This window comes from Vombatus ursinus, unplaced genomic scaffold, assembly GCF_900497805.2.
Source record: "Vombatus ursinus unplaced genomic scaffold, bare-nosed wombat genome assembly UNPS02014799.1, whole genome shotgun sequence".
Classification (NCBI taxonomy): domain Eukaryota; kingdom Metazoa; phylum Chordata; class Mammalia; order Diprotodontia; family Vombatidae; genus Vombatus; species Vombatus ursinus.
Window position 1 is genome coordinate 48558965 of NW_020954577.1, and position 18709 is coordinate 48577673.

Genomic DNA, 18709 nt, shown 5'->3' on the forward strand with positions numbered 1-18709 from the left:
GACACTGGAGAGACCTTCCTGGCCTTCTTCCATACAGTCCACGGAAACAAAATGAAGGCCAGGAAGTAAGAGGGCTGTCCTGGTCACTTCCCTACTTCCACGTCCAATCAGATGCCAAATCTTGGCAATTCTATCTCCTCAACATCCTTTGCATCTGTACCCATCAGTCTATCTCCACCACAGACTCCTTGGTTCAGGTGCTATCAGGTACCTCCCTCGTGGACTCCTGGAATAGCCTCCCAAGTGGGTTCTCCGGGTCACACCTCTCCCTTCTGCAATAAATCTTCCATCCAGGTGCCAAATCGATATACTTAAAGCACAGGTCTGACCATGTCACCCCCTTACTCAAGAACATTCTGTGGCTCCCCTCTGCCTCTATTTGACATTGAAAACCTTGCAAAGTCTGGCTCCAGCCTCTCTTTCTAGGCTGAATAAATACACATGACTCCCTCTGACACATTCTATGGTCCAGTCCAGCACCCCTGCTTACTGCTAATCACACACAACAGTCCATTCTCAGCCTCTCTCTACAATAGTACAGGCTGGCCCTCAAGCCTGGGGTGCCCTCCCTCCTCACATCTGGTTCTTAAAATCCATCACCCCCTTTAAGATTAAATTCAAGAGATATCTCTTCCAAGAAGCTGTCTCAGATTCCCCAAGACATTAGGGCACCCACATACCGAATATCCCTTTGTCTCTAATAGTAGCTAGAGGTTTAAAGATTTGCAAAGTGTTTCTGTGTGGCATCTCATTTGATTCTTACAACAATGCTATCAGGTAGGTGCTCTTATAATTCCCTTTTTACAGATGAGGAAACTGAGGCTGAGAAACAAATAAATGACTTGCCCGGGTCATAGAGCTAGTATACACCTGAGGTCAAATTTGAACTCAGATCATCCCAACTCCAGTTCCAGCCTTTTACTTACCACAGATGTTATAATTACTTCAATTCATAGATTTAATGTTTCAAGTGACTTCAGAGATCATCTAGTCCAAATGCCCCATTATACAGATGAGGAACCGGGACACATACATACACCCCAACCACAAGAAGTGAAGTCACCTACCAAACGTCAGTTGGGTCTGAATTTGTTTGATTTCCCCAAAAGCTTTGAGCTCTTTCAGGTCAGGGGTGATTCTGTTTTTGCCCTTGCACCCCTAGAACAGTGCCTGGCACACAGTAGGCACTTAATGAATGTTTGTTGATTGATTCCACATTTGCGCTTGCTCATTGGTACTATGTTACATCACTCCAGTAGAATCAACCTTCCTTGAGGTGAGAGATGAACTTCAATACCCCTGTATAGCCCCTTGCCTAGAGACAGCCCAGAGCTCAGTGTTAATCTCTCAAGGACAAATAACGTCAACTCTACTCTTTTCTTCATGGGATTTTGTGGGTAATGAACCAATGAGACAAAATCATGATGATCACACATTAATAGAGCACTTTAAAGTTGACTTTGCATTTTGCATACATTGTCTCATTTTTGCTTCATGATAATCCTGTACAGCAAATATTATTACCCCCATTTTACAGATGTGAGAACTACCGATCAGAGGGGTTAAGGGATTTGCCCATGATCACACATCTCGGAAGTGTTAGAGGCAGGATCAGACCTTATGGACACCAAGCTGAGCTATCGCTCCACTATGACCCCCTGTGTCTTCTTGCCTGAATTGCCTCTGTGTGCTGCCAGGAGCCAGGTGGGGCCAAGCAGCCATCACCATCAGCCCAGGCTGTCTTTACTGAGACCAAAGTCCGCCATGAGTTAGGAGAAGAATACGAGGACCCACCAGACATTGCTGCGGCTGTGTTCTTGGAGGACACAGTCTCTCTGGACAAGCAGCCACCTCAAATTCAAGCCAGTCCAGGTCAGAACTGGACAGATGGAAATCTTAGCAAGGACTAAAAATACTCAGGTCACCTGCTGGCTAGTGAGGCCACAACAGGCTATTTTTCACCCTGGAGGGTTCAGAGCTGGGGCAGGAAAGAAACCTGATCGCCAAAGGTCAGCCTGCCTTCCGATGCACCTGGGCTCTCAAACACCTGACTGCTTGGAAGCAGCCCTGGGCTAGTGGATCTCGAAGCGTTAAGCTTGAGAGTCAGGAAGCCCGGGTTCAAGGCCCAGCTCTCCCAGTGATGAGATGTGTGACCTTGGACAAGTCATTTGGCAAGAGTGATACAGTAAAAAAAGTATTGGCACTAAAGTAAGGGAACCTCACTTCAAATCCTCCTCCTCAGCAATACCTGGTTAGCGCCTGTTTCCTTGTCTATAAAATTGACCTCTGAGGACCCTTCTAGCCTTAGATTTATGATCTGGGTTCTCAGTTTCCTCCTCAGTAAAAGGAAGGGTTTGGGACAAGATGCCCTCTGGGGTCCCCATCAACTCCAATAGTCCACTTATAAACCCTCAAGTGCCAGCAGCCAGCTGGAGAAGAGGAAGGAGGCCTGCAGATCACAAACTGTGTGAGGAGGAGTTACAATGAGAGGCTGTAAGTGGGTTGTAAGGGGTCGTAGCTAAGCTAGTTAATAAGGAAGGAGCCCTTGGAGGTACAGAAGACAGGCAGAGAGTCCCCACTCAGCTCTTGAGTCTATCAACTCATACAATTATATAATTTGGGAACTAGAAGGACACATCAAGATTATCTTCTGGTTTAACCCCTTCCATTTTACAGATGAGGAAACTGAGACCCGGAGAAGTTGGGACTCCCCAAGATCACACAGGACATGGTCTCTGAAGATCATAGATTGCGAGCTGGAAGAGACTTTATGGGCCATCGAGTCAAACTTTCTCCAGTTGACATATGAGGAAACTGAGGTCCAGAAAGTTTCCATGACTTGCTTAAAGTCATGCAGCTAGTAATTATCTGAGGTAGGATTTGAACCCGGGTCTTCTGAAGGCCAAATCCATCATTCTGCCTGCTATACCATACTGCCTGTTGATATTGAAAGAGCTAGGAATAACTGGGGTCTCCTTCCTGTGAATCATGTGCTCATGATACAGAACGCCTCTCACAAGACACCTCAAAAATGCTCCGAAAACAGGCAATTTCTGGTCCATCTCAGCATCGGCTAAAGGAAAATAACTGTGGGGATTATTTTGATAAGAGTTTTCATAAGAGTTCGCCTGGGAGCCAAGAGGACCAGTGTTCCAGTCCGTTCTCTGACTCTAGAAGTTACAGATGAGTAGCCAACCTACATTCAGGGAGTTTCCAGAAGAAATTCTTTGACACCTTGGTCAGCTCCAATATAGCCTACCTGTAGCTTGTTAGTATGTGGTTGTTTGGACAGCTAGGTGGCACCATAGTGCACAGGGCACTGGACCTGGAGTCAGAAAAACTCATCTTCCCAAGTTCATATCTGTCCTTAGACACTTACTTGCTGTGGGACCTTGACCAAGTCACTTCACCCTGTTTGCCTCAGTTTCCTCATCTGTAAAATGAGCTGGAGAAGAAAATGGCAAACCCCTCCAGTATCTCTGCCAAGAAAACCCCAAATGGGGTCATAAAGAGTCAGATACAACTGAAAAATTACTGAAATTACTACTACCACATTATTCACCTATCTACCTGGAGTATGGCAAGCTGCTTCAAGTATCTCCTGCTAATAACTTACTAGAATTTGCTGTGAAAAATATACAGCAACATGGCCAGTAGGTATAATATACCCAGCAATATTAATATAATACATATAAGAATATTTTCAAATGCTCCCCCCAAAAAAAGACAAGCATCTTATTTAGCCCCATTTTCCACTCTCCACTTTGCTTCTCACGGTCCCACCTCCTTCTCCCCATTATGAGGAGTCCCTGCCCCTTCTGTACAAATCTCCTCTGGGTACACCCAGTTAGGAGCAGCTCCAGCCAGCCCCAAGCTTCTGAAGATTTGCTAAGAGCAGGTGAAGATCTGTGAAAAACTGACAAATGAAAATAGAGCTGTTGAAGATCAAGTGAGGAGGGCTTAGGCACACTCTTCACACCTCCTCAGCTGTTCCTGTTAAACTGCTCCTTTGATGGAAAACCTTGCTGGTCACAGTCCTAGCAACTTGCTAAGGAAGGAACTTCCAGAGAAGCAGCCTAGTAGATAGTGAATGGAGACTAGTACACTAGCCTCGGAGTTCAAATCCTGCCTCACATACTTGCTACATGGCCAAGCACAAGAGACTTGTTCTCAGGCAATCCATCTGCAAATCCTTCCCATGAATGGGGATAATCCTGAGACAAGCATATAAGAGAGAGCAATACTGATAACACTTACCTCACAGGGCTACCCTGAGGCTCAAGGGAGACAATGTATGTAAATTCAGTTACTGTGATTACTCCCCTGGCGTCCATGGCTAGTGTTAACAGTATTTCCTAGGGGCAGCTAGGTGGCGCAATGGATTGAGCCTCGGCCTTGGAGCCAGGAGGACATGAGTTCAAATTCAAACTTAGACCCTTGACACTTACTAGCTGTGTGACCCTGGGCAAGTCACTTAACCCCAATAGCCTCACCAAAAAGAAAAAGAAAAAAAAAAAAAAACCAGTATCTCCTACATTCTTGTTTTAGGCATAAGTAATGAAAAATATGCATGTAAATTTACATAAATAAATATCTGTATTTTAAATTCCAGAGGATAGTGTACTGGACAGAGAACTGACCACAAAGCCAGGAAGCCCCGGGTTCAAGTCACTCCCCTGGAACATATTGGCAGTGTGACCCTGGCCACCCACTTAGCCTCTCTCCATTAGCTCTCCAACGGGCAGAGAAGATGCCTACCTGTATTGGCGGAGGGAGTGTCTTCACCTGAGAGCTCCCTAGGTCAATCACATTGCAGTTTCAGTCCCTTCCTATTTTATTTTATTGTTTTTAATTTTTCTTTTAATTTAACCCTTCTTATTTTATTTTATTTTATTTTTATAATTTAACCTCTCCTATTTTAAAGTCAGCTCTCTGAGCATTGCCATGGTACCTAATCTATGGTCATTGTGGGCAGCTACTCTCCGCAGCCTTCCTCAAAAGAATGTTCTTGAATGAATAAAATAAATCACATGGAATGGCCAAGGAAACCAATCCTACTGAAAAGCAGTTATCAAACTATCACCAAAAACATCCCCCCAAACCAAACTCATGGGCCCCAGGTCAAAAATCCCTGCTCAGTATTATCCTGTAATGATAATATGATAGTATTACCCCATGGAGAGGCAGCAAGGAACATCTTTTTCCCCCCATCATTTATTTCTTGGATAACATCCTCTTCTTGCATACATCAAGTCAACAAGCATTTATAAAGCACCTACTATGTGCCAGGCACTGGGCTAAAAAGCATTCTTTGTTGTAATCTATGGCAGCACGTTCACACACATGATGTCCTCCTTTACAGGAATCTAATTGTCTTGGACTAAATGGTCACTGAGGTACCTTCAGTTCTCATATTCTGGGATTTATTCATCTATCGTCCTGTAGGTAAAGAGTAATGATGACAATAAAGTGACTTTGGGAGCTGCTAAGTGGCCTGGTAGACACATGGCGGCAGGAGCTAGAGTGACAAGGATCTGAGTTCAAACTCTGCCTCAGACTCTAGCTGTGTGACCCTGGGCAAGTTACTAACCCACTGTCTATAGATTAGACCCCGACCCCAGTCAGGCATTCTAGACCCCCCGATCAAGCTCCAGGCTACCTCACCAGGCTTGCCCTCCTTGGCTACCTCTCTTTCAGCTCAATTGAAGACTGTGGGGTACACAGCATGATTTGGAGTTAAAGGACCTAGGTTCCAAGCCCATCTCTGTCACTGACTACTTATGTGACCTTGGGCAAGTCAATTTTCCCTCCCTGGGTCTGTTTCCTCATCTGCAAAATGAGGAAGCTGGATTAAATGACCTTCCAGCCCTAGATCTGTGAGTCTGTCCCAAACCTATTTCTGGTCCTCACTTTCTGCCCAAGCAAATCCTACTGAATTTGGAGAATCTGAGCCCCACAGGGTCAGAAAGGAACTCAGCGGCCAGCTAGTACAACCCATTTCTGAACAGGAATCCCCAGGCAATATCACCACCAAGTGGTCACCCAGCTGTTGCTGGAGACAAGTGACAGGGAACTCTCTCCCTCCCTTGACAATCTACCTTTGGAGACACCTAACGATTAGGAAGAGAGGAAGAGCGCGTCCTTACCTCCTCTGGGCAGTGCTGGGGATCCTGGGAGCATAGACTTAGAGCTGGAAGGGACCTTGGAGACCACTTAGTCTATGCCAATCCCTCTCCCTTATTTTAAAGATAAAGAAACTCTAAAGAGATTAAATGACTTGTCCTAGGTCATCCAGCTAGAAAATGTCAGAGGTAGAATTTGAACCTAGATCTTCCTACATTCCATCTACAACAACTGACTGCTTCTAGGGTCCTCTCTGACTTCAGTGTCAGTCCATAGAGAACTCTCCTTCCTCTAAATCTGGGTGGAGTAGAAAGATGGATAGATAGGTAGGTAGGTGGGTGGATGGGTGGGTGGATGGATGGATAGATGGATGGGTAGATGGATGGATGGGTGGATGGATGGATGGATGGATGGATGGATAGATGGATGGATGGGTAGATGGGTGGATGGATGGATGGATGGATGGATGGATGGATGGATAGATGGATGGATGGATGGATGGATGGATGGATGGATGGATGGATGGATGGACAGAGAGATAAGCAAATGGCAGATAGGCAGGTAGATAGAATAAAGATAGATTAAAGGAAGGTGAAAAATAGATATGTATACTTCAATATAATCGACTCCCTTTGTAATCCTAAGTATTTTAAGTATTTACAAAGATTATTCTGAGAAGAGGTTCATATGTTTCACTAGACTACTGAAGGGAACCATGACACCAAATGGATTAAGAACTCTTGTAGTATTTATATTGTCTATCTGGTGAGTTTACTTCACATATATTGCATATTATCTGGAAGTCTCAAGTATGTTTTCCTATGAATATGATGTCTTTGTAGCTAGACTATTAGCTCCTTAAGAGAAGCTATTTCTTAGTATTTCCCATAGTACATGATGCATTACTAGGTGTATAGTAAGTGTTTAAATGCGTACCCTATTGACTGATTACATATATATGGAGCGATAGACAATTAGCTGTGTCCAACTCTTCATGACCCCATTTGAGGTTTTCTTGATAGTGACACTGGCATAATTTACCATTTCCTTTACTGGCTCATTTTGCAGATGAAGAAACTAAGGCAAACAGGGTGAAGTGAGTTGCCCAGGGTCACATAGCTAATATGTGCCCAAGGTCAGATTTGAACTTAGGTCTTCCTGACCCCAGGTTGGGCACTTTATCCACTGCACCACCTAGCTGTCCACTGATTACATTAAGGAGTTTAAATAACAGTGTATGATGATACTGCTATAAATAAGAGGAGTCAGCTTTGACACCTGCCTCAGACATTTACTAGATATATAACCCTGGTCAATTCACTTAAGTTCTCTTAGTCTCACTTTTTCCATCTGTAAAATGGGGGTAACCACTTTTTTTACAGGGTTGCTAAGAAGATGCAATGAAATTGTGGGTGTAAAGCATTTTACAAACTTTAAAGGGAAAGCACTTTAATATAGGACCTAACCTGTGACTTCTCAGTGAGGTAACTCCCTCTACCAGTGCAGATTTACATCCTCCCAAAGGCTGGGGGGGTGGGGGGGGGCAGTAAGCAGGCCTCTAAGTCAGAAAGAAGTGGGGCGAGTCCCATCTTGGACCCACACTGGCTGTGTGACCCTGGGCAAGTTACTTAACCTCTCAGTGTTGGAGACAAACTGTTATATAAACGGAGCTATTCTTGTCAATGTTCTACATTCCCAGAAAGGTGGGAATCCAAAGTCAGCTGCTGGCCTTTGTGCTGCTGCATGATGGCAGCGATCTCAATTCTGGGGGCACAGTATTCACTGGCAGGGTTCGTCCTGTCCAGGGCAGAAGAGTCCTCTCCTGCTGGAAGCGTCTTACCTGATAACAAACTGTCTGTTTTTATTGAGGGAAACTTCAAAGTCATTTCATGCTTGTGTCTATGAATCATCAGATGATCCTCAGTCGGGAAGCGCTGTCAGACAAATACAAAGAAAAAAAGAAAGAAAGAAAAGTAGATCTGTTCAGTGAGTTTCCCAATGCTCATTTGGCACCAGCTGGAGGGGGGATAGTGGGGAAATGATCATCTAGCAATTCAGACGTGCCAGGGGAGCCAAAAACCTCCTTGGAGAAGTGAGAAAGTGTGAGTTTTGCATATGGGATGAAGGATGCTGCCAGGCTCTTCTGTCTGCCACCTGAGTGGAGGAGTCAAAAATGCAGGCCCTCCACTGGCAGAGGAGAGAGCCTGGTGGCAGGCAGCATCACCTGGAGGAATACCAAGAGTCTGGAGGGTATGTGTTCTCCTACCCCCAGGGCGCTCCAACCTGGGACTCTGGGCTTTTTCACATAAGCTTTGTCACTCTCTGGGAAGAATGAGGGAAGGATGTGTTGGGAAATGTCAGTGATGTAAAAGCAAAATATATCCATAACATTTTTTTTTCAAAAACACCAAAATGAAAGAAGCATTATCTAAATCAGCTAAGATGGCCAGGGGAATCTAATTCCATTCAATTCAACAGGCATTTTAAAAAGCACCTACTATGTGCCCTCTACATTGGACTCACAATGGGGTACCAAAAAAAAAAATAAAGCAATCTTTGCCTTCAAGGAATTGAGATTCTGCTTGGGGAGGGGGCAGGGAAGGTGTGAACACAGGTACTGAAAAAGCATTCTAACATCCACTATATGCCCAAGGTGCCATGTTGAATGTTGGGGATAAAATGACAAAAATGAAACAATCCCTGTCCTTGAGGAGTGTACTTTCTAGTTGGGATTTAGAGGAAGACTTCCCTGTAGGAGGTGGCCCATGAGTTGCCCTTTGAGGTCAGGAAGGGGTTCCATGAGGCAAAGATGAAGGAGAGCTTTCCAGGCATGAAGGAGGTCAGCCTTCCCAAAAGGGGAAGATGGCCATTCATGTACTCCTAGAACAGCCACCTGACCAGTCTGACTGGGGTGGAGCCTTACAGAAAGGGGAATAATATGAAAATCAGGCTGGAAAGGTAGGAAGGGAACCAGACTGTAGGAGCTGCTTCCCTTGAGGCATTTAAATCCACTGGAGATGGCTTCAAACTCCAGCCCTACCACTCCCTATGTAAAACTGATTAAATCACTCCCCTCTCTGGGCTTCAGATTCCTCAGCTGTAAATAAGGGGATTGCATGAGATGACCTCTGAGGTCCCCCCCAGCTCTACATCATGGACCTTTTATCCTAATAGATGAGTCCTTCCCAGTGCCAGCCCTGTAGTCAATCAGTAAACAACACATCTTCATAGGAATTCAAGATCCGAGAGCCCAAAGATGGCCCCTATCCTGCCCTGGGCTTAGAGAATACAACACGAAGAAATAAAGTTGGAAACATTTGAACAAGTGCCGATCCAGCCCAGAATGCACGATCTCAATCTGCTGGGTCCACTTTGGGGAATTGAAATCATCATCTTGAAAGATATGAACTCTCCAGAGATGCTAAGAGCATCTCTTTATCACGGGAACACTATGCCAACAGGCAAGGGAAGGTGCTTCATTGAACATGGGTATGGGTGATAAGACAGAAAGTCCCAAGAAGAAGGGGCAAGCACACAGGTTTGGATACCAATCACACACAGAGAGCAGGGCACAGCCAGGCTCTCTGGAGGGCTCAGGTCACATGTGCGAGGGCTCCAACTGTCATCATTTGTAGCGTGCCTCAGTTTTCCTAGAGATTGGGACTAGGACAAAAGCAAATTGCCCGAAGTGATCCAATGAGTCTCTTTACACATTTTTCTTGTTTCATTCTGTCTTTTTGTGCTGTGTTACTCAAACTCAGTGGGATCACCAGCTGCCTCTGGTCTGAGACTTTTTACATTTGTCTCTGCATCCCCAGTGCCCAGTGCCTGGCACACTGTGGGCAGCTAATTAGAGGTTTATTGGACTGTTAAACTGAATTATCTGCAATCCCAGCAGAAGAAGGGGCTGGACAATTCAGATGAGAGGCACCTACCTTAGACTGGCTCACTCCCTCTCTTCCAATGGGCTATCCTACACAGCAGGACCAAGTTATAATGATGTGACAGAGGGGTCTGGCATTTTACAGAGAGAGGAGGGGCCTCCCTTGGGGGCTTCTGATTGGTTTACACCTCTGATGTCACAAGTAGGTAAGTGCCAAATAAAGGAAGCTGAAAGTTTCTGGCAAGGAATATTCTAGATATGAGGGGTTCTAGAGAAGGGAAAGGGTGGGGGTGGGTACCAGGCAGGAAATGAGGATGTCTCTAAAATGAAGACAAACTGTCAAGAAAAAGGCTAGGCTCAGGAAACCAGAGGAAGGGATGGATGGATGGATGGATGGATGGATGGATGGATGGATGGATGGATGAGAGAAAGAAAAAAAAGTGTTTATTAAATGCTTATTGTGTGTAAAACACATATATGTGATGGGGATTCAAAGAGAAAAGTGAGAGACAGGCCCTGCTCTCAAGGAACACACATTGTAAGGGGGAGACCACACACAGGGAAAGTTTCTATACCAAGTCTGACAAAAAGGGGGAAAAAAGAGCCTTCAGAGAACACGTTTATTTAGGGCAGGAAAAAAAAAAGCCATCATAACAAAGCCAAAACAACAAACCTCCCTGTTCGGTTTTAAACTGATGGGGAAATTCTTGTATCCAGAATCCAGCAGGACCCTTCCCAGGCCAGTACCAGAGCCCAGGCCTGCCCGCGTCACTGTCCTACTCCAAAAGCTTCAGTTGGACAATGAGGTGTCCTCATCAACTTTGTAACGTAAAGTCTAGGATCATGGGATCCAGGACCGGAAGGGAATTACATTATCTCCTTTTTACAAGTAAGAAAATATAGCCCTAGAAAGAGATATTTTCTTACCAAGGTCAGTCACACGGCTAGTTAATAGTTAGGGCTTGGATTAGAATCTGTATCCTGAGACATCACGATATGGCAGAATGGGCGAGACACCTGGAATCACCTGCGTACCAGTTATGCCTCCCTTACACCTCACTTACCCTCTCTAGACCTCAGTTTCCTGATCTGTAAAATAGGCATGCCACTGGTCACAATATCTCTTTCACAAGCCTGGTGTGAGGAAAGGGAATGAATTGTAAAGCATCCAATACTCTGTCTATGGGACCTAGAGTCGTGATGTGGCCACTTTTAGAAGATACGACAACTTCAAAAAGTCCGTTGGGTTCATAGCATCATAGAATCTTGGATTTAGCCCTGGAGAGGATCTTAGAAGTCTCCTAATCCAAAGAACCCATTATACAGATGAGACCCAGAGAGAATCAGTGAATTGGCTAAGCTCACATTTTTGTTATTGAGTTGTTTAAGTTGTGTCCAACTCTTCCTGACCCCATTTGGGGTTTTCCTGGCAAAGATGCTAGAGTGGTTTGCCATTTCTTTCAGGTAATAATAATTATGATAATAGCTGATATTTACTTAGAAGTCTGTAAAGTACTTTACCCACATTATCTCATTTGCAGAGCAGTAACTTGGAAATGTGCTGAGACCATGGCTGGGGCAAATGCCATGAACTTTTCCTTCAGTTAAAGGGTAAAGGGGCAGGGAGGGGGAACTCACCCCAACTTGTCACTGAGTAGCTTCCTATTAGAATTCTTCTTGCTGCCCAGGGGCTAAGTTCTATGATTTCTAGCCACTGGGGGATTGATTGCAAGCTCCATGAGCATCCTTTAAATCTGGTGCCCACCAAACACAGGAACTGTCCAAATTGGACCTCCTGGGGAAAACTCCTGATCACTCTGCCCTAGTTACAGGGCTAGCCATTTAAGCCCCGAGATAACTCTGGGAGTCACATACCGAGCAGACATGGGATGTGAACCCTGGTTCTCAGCCTCCATCTCCAGCACATTGTCCAGTACACCAGGCTCACTCCTTCAGTCCTCTCCTAGCCCCTCTCCTGATTCACTGGACTTCTCTATCATATCCCAATAGCCTTAGCACCTTGGAAAATGCCTCCACCCAGCCCTGTGGCTCATCCTCGGACTGGTGCCTTTCTCCCTTCGAGCGCTTCTCCATTTGAAGAAGTGGCCAAGCCAGCAGTGCTCATTCCTCCCCTCCCCTCCCCTCTCCTCTCCTCTCCTCTCCTCTCCTCACTTTGTTTCTGCCTCCAGATCTCTCCACCAGGGCCCCACGTGAGCACCTCCTCTTCCTCCATTCCAACTTTTCAGCTCCCTTTTATAAGTTATCTGCCCTCAGTTCCTCGAGGTCAGCGCCTGGCTTTCTGCTTTCTGGTTGTATCTATGTTCCCCACACTTGGCACAGTGGCGTAAGTGCTTTAGCTAGCTTTGTTGTTCAGCAATTTTTAGTTGTGTCCAACTCTTCATGACCACATCTGGGGTTTGCTGGGCAGAGATACTGGAGTGGTTTGCCATTTCCTTCTCCAGCTCATTTTCCAGATGAGGAAACTGAGACAAACAGGGTGAAGTGACTTGCCCAGGGGCCCACAGCTAGTAAGTGTCTAAGGGCAGATTTGAGCTCAGGAAGATGAGTCTTCCTGACTCCAGGCCCAGGGCCCTAAGCACCATGCCACCTGGTCAGCTACCTTGTTAGTAGTACCTGCCTGACTAGAAAGAGTCAATGCAAGATTCCAGCCCGCGTCCCTCTCCAGTAAGAGTACTTTGCCCACTTATGGGAATCTGGCTTAAGAAACACAATTTGTTGGGGGCTTTATTTTAAAATAGCAAATGAAACATAAGGCTAGTTGTCAAAAGCCAAGTTTGGAAGCAACTTCAATTTGGCAAAATTCTCTGTTCCTCTGTAGCTATAGAAGCCTGGCCTTAAGGTAAGCCCTTAATCACTTCTTCTTTACTTATGTAAAGGAACGCGCCATCGTTCCAATGGAGAGAAATGCCGCATTTTAGTGCAATGATGATCACTTTTTGGAGTTCTACTATCTACCCACCCGTATCTTCTTTTATCCTACCTGTCTATTTTATTTCAAAAGGGAGTTATAGAGAATTACCCAAGGACACACAGCTAGAAAGCTGTAGAGATGGTATTTGAACCTAGATTCTAGGACCCCTAGTCCAGGCAGGGCTCTATCTGCCACAATTCATTTCAAAAGACATTTCAGTGTCACTGATCATTTCCTCCAACATTCCTGATCCATAGGTCAGAAGTCAGCATTTGTCCATAGGCCTGGGTAGCATTAACATGCCCAGGTTTGAGCAGGTGATTCTGGTTCCTCTTGGAGCAGTTCATAACTTGTGAGGGTCCAAGAAACCGAGACTTACATTTCCATAGCATGTTTCCTCCCAAAGGCCCCCAGAGGCCTCTCCCCAGGTCCTACTGCCCAGTGCCCCTCCAGAGAAACATTCCAGATGGGAATTCTGCCTCTCACTAAATACTCTAGGGACAATTTAGGGAAAGGAAAGGACCTCAGACAGCAAAAGGCTCAAGGTTTGACAGAAGAGCACACAGAAGCTTGAAGCATGGGCACTCCCAGTGACCACGAGTGGTCAGCTGCCTCAGTTTCCCACGTGTGCTCCTAATGATAGGAATGTGGGAAAGGTTTCAATGTCATCATCAAGTGCTACAATATGATTAAAGAAGTGTCCACAGAGGTGACAGAGAACAGAAAACCTCAGGCTTTGTTCTGTGGAGATTTACAATCTGCCCCATTTGCTGTCCTCCAAGGTAGAGGTGCCATAGTAGATATTGGGCTGCCTTTGGAGTCACAAAGGGTAGAGTTTGAGTACAGCCTCTGACATATATTGGCTGTGTGACCTTGGGCACGTTAATTAACTTCTCTAAGTCAATGCTGATCTGCATTGGTGGAGGGAGACTCCACACCAGAAGTTTCCATACCAAAGAAAGGTCTCAAGGCCCCTTTCCCCTAAAAAGCATAAGGTAGAAAAGAGGACCTTGGGCATTCAGAGGACACTCCTCAATCTGGCAAGAAGCCAAGCTCTCCTACGGTCTCCATGCTGGGTTGTGTCTCCATCGATAATACAACAACGCCAAGTCCAAATTGTTCCATGGAAAAACAGACTTCCTCTTTCTCCCCATTTCTCAAATGACAAGCCTGGACATCTGGAGGGGCCAGCCATGGGTTTGGCTCGCTTCCTGGGGGTGGGGGAGGGAGGGGGGAGGGGGTCGGCCCTATTAGATTTCAGTGGCTATGGCTCTATGGATGTGTGCACACCGGCTCACAGCATTTGGGGTGTGGGAAGGGGGACCGTGATGATAATAACAACCACAGCCTCTCCCTGGAGAGACCAAACAGGATGTAGCAGTGATGGAGCAGACCAAGAGCGGTCTTGGAAGCTAGCGCCAAAGTCACTTGCCAGGCACCCGCCAGAGGCCTGCCAGTGGGACCCACTCACCTGCGAGCAGCCTGGAGCACTGCAGACGAACGGCCTTTCCTGCTCCAAGTTCATCTTGGATTCCTCATAAATCTACAGGTTAAGGGGAAAGGACAGAGACAAAGAAAAACGAAACACAAAAATTCATTAATATCCCTGGCTGCAGTCTCAGAAACATGCAAAACTCACCGCTCAGGGAGCCCTTTTCCCAACGGCTCTTAGGATATCAAATTCCCCAAACAGACAAGGACAAATTAACATGGATCCAAGGTTCTGACTGGCTCATATTCATTAGGCTCCCTGCAGGCTAAGATCTTACTGTTTTTTATTTACTTTGAAGGGGAGCAGGGTGGAGGAAAGCCACCAGGCTGCCCCAGCTGAAACTCTGCCTATGACTCCTTTTCATATTGTCGAGATTATTCCTCACCTTATTATTCCACTTGGAAGCCTTCTGAAAAGGAGGCAACTTTCATGAGGATAGGAGATTCTTAGCGGGAGGGGGCCTTTCATGTTACCAAAGAGAAAACTGAAGCCCCAGGGAATTATGACCAAGGTCACATGGATAGTTAGGGGCCAAGCCAGGCTTGAGACCAGGATCTTCTGAATCCTTTCATTTTACAGATGAAGAAACCGAGGCCCAGGGCACGCTATAAACTTGCCCAAAGTCATGTGGTAGTAACTCAGCTCCTCCAACTTTAAAGAGGTCACTGTTTCATCTTATGCAAGTGAAGCCAAGGGAAGGTACTTGTCCAGGGTCATGGAGACAGTAAGGGGCAGAGCCTGGGGTTTGAACCCAGGTTCTCTGATTCCAAATCCAAAGTCCTTTCTACTTTGGTTTCTTTGGTTTCTTCTAAAAACCCTAAATAGAAGCCGCCCCAAGATTTCAGGGCCACAGGCTGTGGGTGGGTAAGTATTAGCGTGACATGTGTGCAGTGGTCCATCACCATAGCCAATAGGAAGAATGGACACAGACCCCAGGCAGCATCAGGACCACTGACCATTGATCCTTACAGCAAAATCTATAGCTAAGACAGCCCAACAGACAGATCTCTGATGGATGGGCTTTAAAGGTTACCCACTGAACTGCATGCCATAGTCGAGATCGGGGCTTCTTAAACTTTTTCCACTCACACCCCCTTTTCATGTTTTGGCAATGTTTGTTGGCATTGTGTGGCCTGAGGGCATGCGCGGTGCAAAGTGCGCATGCTGTGTGTTCAGAACCAAGGCAGCAGTGAAGTTGCCTGACGCAAAACCGGCAAGTACTGCCAGAAACACCTCAGATTCACTACACATTTGATTTTGAATTAATTTTTGTCATTGTGCATTTAGAAACCTTTTACTGTTGCCAAATTTTTCACAACTTTATATGGGATCATGACCCACAGTTTAAGAAGTGCTGATCTAGACAATAAACACTTCATCCGCTTCATCCACTGTGTGGATGGTTAAAGCTTCAAGTTTTAGAACATTGCCGCTCCCCAAAATTGTATAACTATAGATGTATAACTCAGAGAGTAGTGAAGAAGTAAATGGTAGACAGGACGAAGCTGCACCCCATTACAAATAAAAAATTACAAAGGAAAACTGGAGAGAAAACAATTTTCACCAAGCTAATACCTAAATGAAAAGAAGATGAATTGGTCATGTGGCGAGAGTAAGGAATAACCAATGGGCGGCCTGTGTGCTCCACCAGAATCATAAGATCACAACATCATAGATTCTGAGCTGTCAGGAACCTTAGAGGTCATCTGGTTCACCTTCTCCTAATTTTACAGATGGGAAATTGAGGCCCCAAGAGTTTTGGTCACAAGATGTAGTGAGCATCAGAAGTAGAATCTGAATCTGTATCATCTTAATCCCTAACTAAGGGTCTTTCCCTCTTTACAATGTTAGGAGAAAGAGGAGGATGCACCCCCCCCCCAATGCCCTCATGGTGAATTTACGACAGGACACGAACAGGAGTCATATATGATAGGCTGACACAGATGAGCTGCAATCTGCATCACTGGAGGGAGTATTCACTTTGGTGAGACTACAGACACATTGGAAAAGTCTCTAGAAAATGCCTTCTGATATTGAGATAAGCCTTGGGAACACAACTCACCTGTAATGCTGATACATCACAGATACATTCCTGATATTTCTTTCCTCTGATATTAGACAAAAAAGCCTTGGAATAATCAGAGGCAAATAAGAATCTTAGAACACAATCAAGAGCCCACAGAAAGACTGACTATGCTTGACTTTATAGCTGATTGTGAATCAAGGGTAGAAAAAAGATTCAATACGTCTGGACAGATAAATGGCTTAGATGGATGATTTGAAACAAGGTACCTTCCCTAGGAGGATTGAAAAAAAAACAACACATCTAACACTACATGTCATTTTTCAAATCCTAATTTAACTAATAGCACTCCTACATAGCCAGGCAACCACTGGGGGTTACAGCAATCAGCATCAGTGCAGTGGGAAGGGGCTGCCTGGTCTCTGTGAGCAGCCACGGTTCAGTTTAATAGAACTGCGTTACTTTTCAAGGAAACTGTAATGAATCAATGTGCCTACATGTACAAGATTTTCCTGAAATGCTCCCAGGTTGTGTAAATGTGTCATGGAGAGGTATACTCTTGCCTTCATTTTTTGGAGGCATAAATAAGCCAAGTGATTTGGACCTCTTAATGTAGACCTACCTCTCACCATTACTCAAATTTGACAAGGTTTCACACCAAACACTTTCAAGTTCAGACACATATGAAGCTGGGTTTTTCTATGTTCCCTTTTGCTCCAAATATACCTCAATACTTCTCCACAGATCAGAAATCTAGAGTTAGGAGGGTCCGTGGGGGTCTCTAGCTCAAGCCTCTCATTTTGCAGATGAAGAAACTGAGGTTACATAAATGATAAGTGTCAGAGGTGGGTTTTAAACTCAGATCATCTGGTACTCTTCCCATTGTCCCATGCTATGTCTAATTTCTTCATAGAACGGCAGATGGTCTCCAAAAGATGAGATAGCAGAAATGTCTATTAGCCTACAACCATCCTGGTGAGGGACCTGGTCAGACTGAGCCAGGCTGGACCAGGGACAGGAGACATGCAGGCATGAAGGGGCCCAGAGCTAAAGCCTTCTCAGAATCAGTGCTTCACTGGCATTACTTGTGAATCCTCCATGACTCAGTAAGGCTTTGGAAGGGGACTTACTGTTAAAGGAGAAAATGAACAACACGATTTATTTTCTAAGGAGATTAAAAATAAACACCCTCACTTTGAAAGGCGGTATGATGTCATAGAGTGAGCGCCTCACATGAAATCAGGAAATCCTGGGTTCAAATTCTGCCCCACTCACGCACCAGCTTCATGATATTGGGAGGATCACTTCACTGTATCCTGGCTTCAGTTTCCTCAATTGTAACACGTAGATAATACTTATGCCCCCTACCTCCCAGTGGCTGTTATGAGAAAAGTGCCCCCCACTCCTTCAAAGTGCTCTATAAGATGATGAGGATGACCCATTCAGAGACGGAAGAGACCTCAAAACATCATTTACTCCAACTTCCTCACTTTACAGACAAGAAAACTGAGGGCCAGGGAGGTTAAGGGACTTAGAGATGAAAGAGACCTCTGAAACCAAGAGTCCAATCTTCTCATTTTACATTTGGGAAAACTAAGGCCCAGAGGGGTTAAGTGATTTGCCAAAAGTCATACAGAGCAAGATTTGAACCCAGGACCTCTGTCTCTACAGCCACCTCTCTTTTCACTCTCATATGCAATATGAATCTTTATCATTATTTTATAGCAGCAAACATTTGCCTGAAAATTGGGAGAAAGAGCAAATACAGTATAAGTATGGGCTTGAAATATTCTGACTAAAGACAACCCTCCTCATGTCCCAGTCACCCATTTGATGGAGCCTTTGCCAAAGTCTCACCCTGCTACATTCCCTTCCTCCCCTCCCCCGGGTTCACCCATCCTCTCACCCTCCAGAAACAGAGGAGGACACCGTGGGCAAGAAAGTCAAGAAACACACTTTGCTCAGATACACAAGGTGATGTGGAAAAGCTGTCCCTTCCAAGGGGGCAGCTGCCTCATGAGACGAAGGCCTGCCTCGTGAATAGACTGAAAGAAACTTCAAGGGAACCCAGCTCTATCACCAGCTTCTTGTGGGGCCCGTCAATCATTTCATCGCTCTTTGCCATCAGACTCCCACAATATCAAATAAGCTCTAACTTTATTTTCTGTGTGTATATACATACATACATACATGTAATTAGAGAGACAGACAGACAGAGACAGAGTTGTTCACATGTTATCTCCCCCATTAGAACGT

The 18709-nt window shown here is 45.3% G+C and overlaps 1 protein-coding gene across 1 annotated transcript in view; it reads right to left on the minus strand.

Annotated features, from left to right (window-relative positions):
- LOC114050683 (cyclic AMP-responsive element-binding protein 5) overlaps positions 1-18709 on the minus strand; it is a 487545-nt gene that overhangs the window by 392592 nt on the left and 76244 nt on the right. Inside the window, exons 2-3 of the mRNA XM_027872543.1 lie at positions 14410-14481; positions 7964-8057 (exon numbers count right to left, since the gene is read on the minus strand). Of these exons, the coding sequence (XP_027728344.1) occupies positions 7964-8057; positions 14410-14463 (148 nt within the window). The 5' untranslated portion in view covers positions 14464-14481. The remainder of the gene's footprint in view (positions 1-7963; positions 8058-14409; positions 14482-18709) is intronic.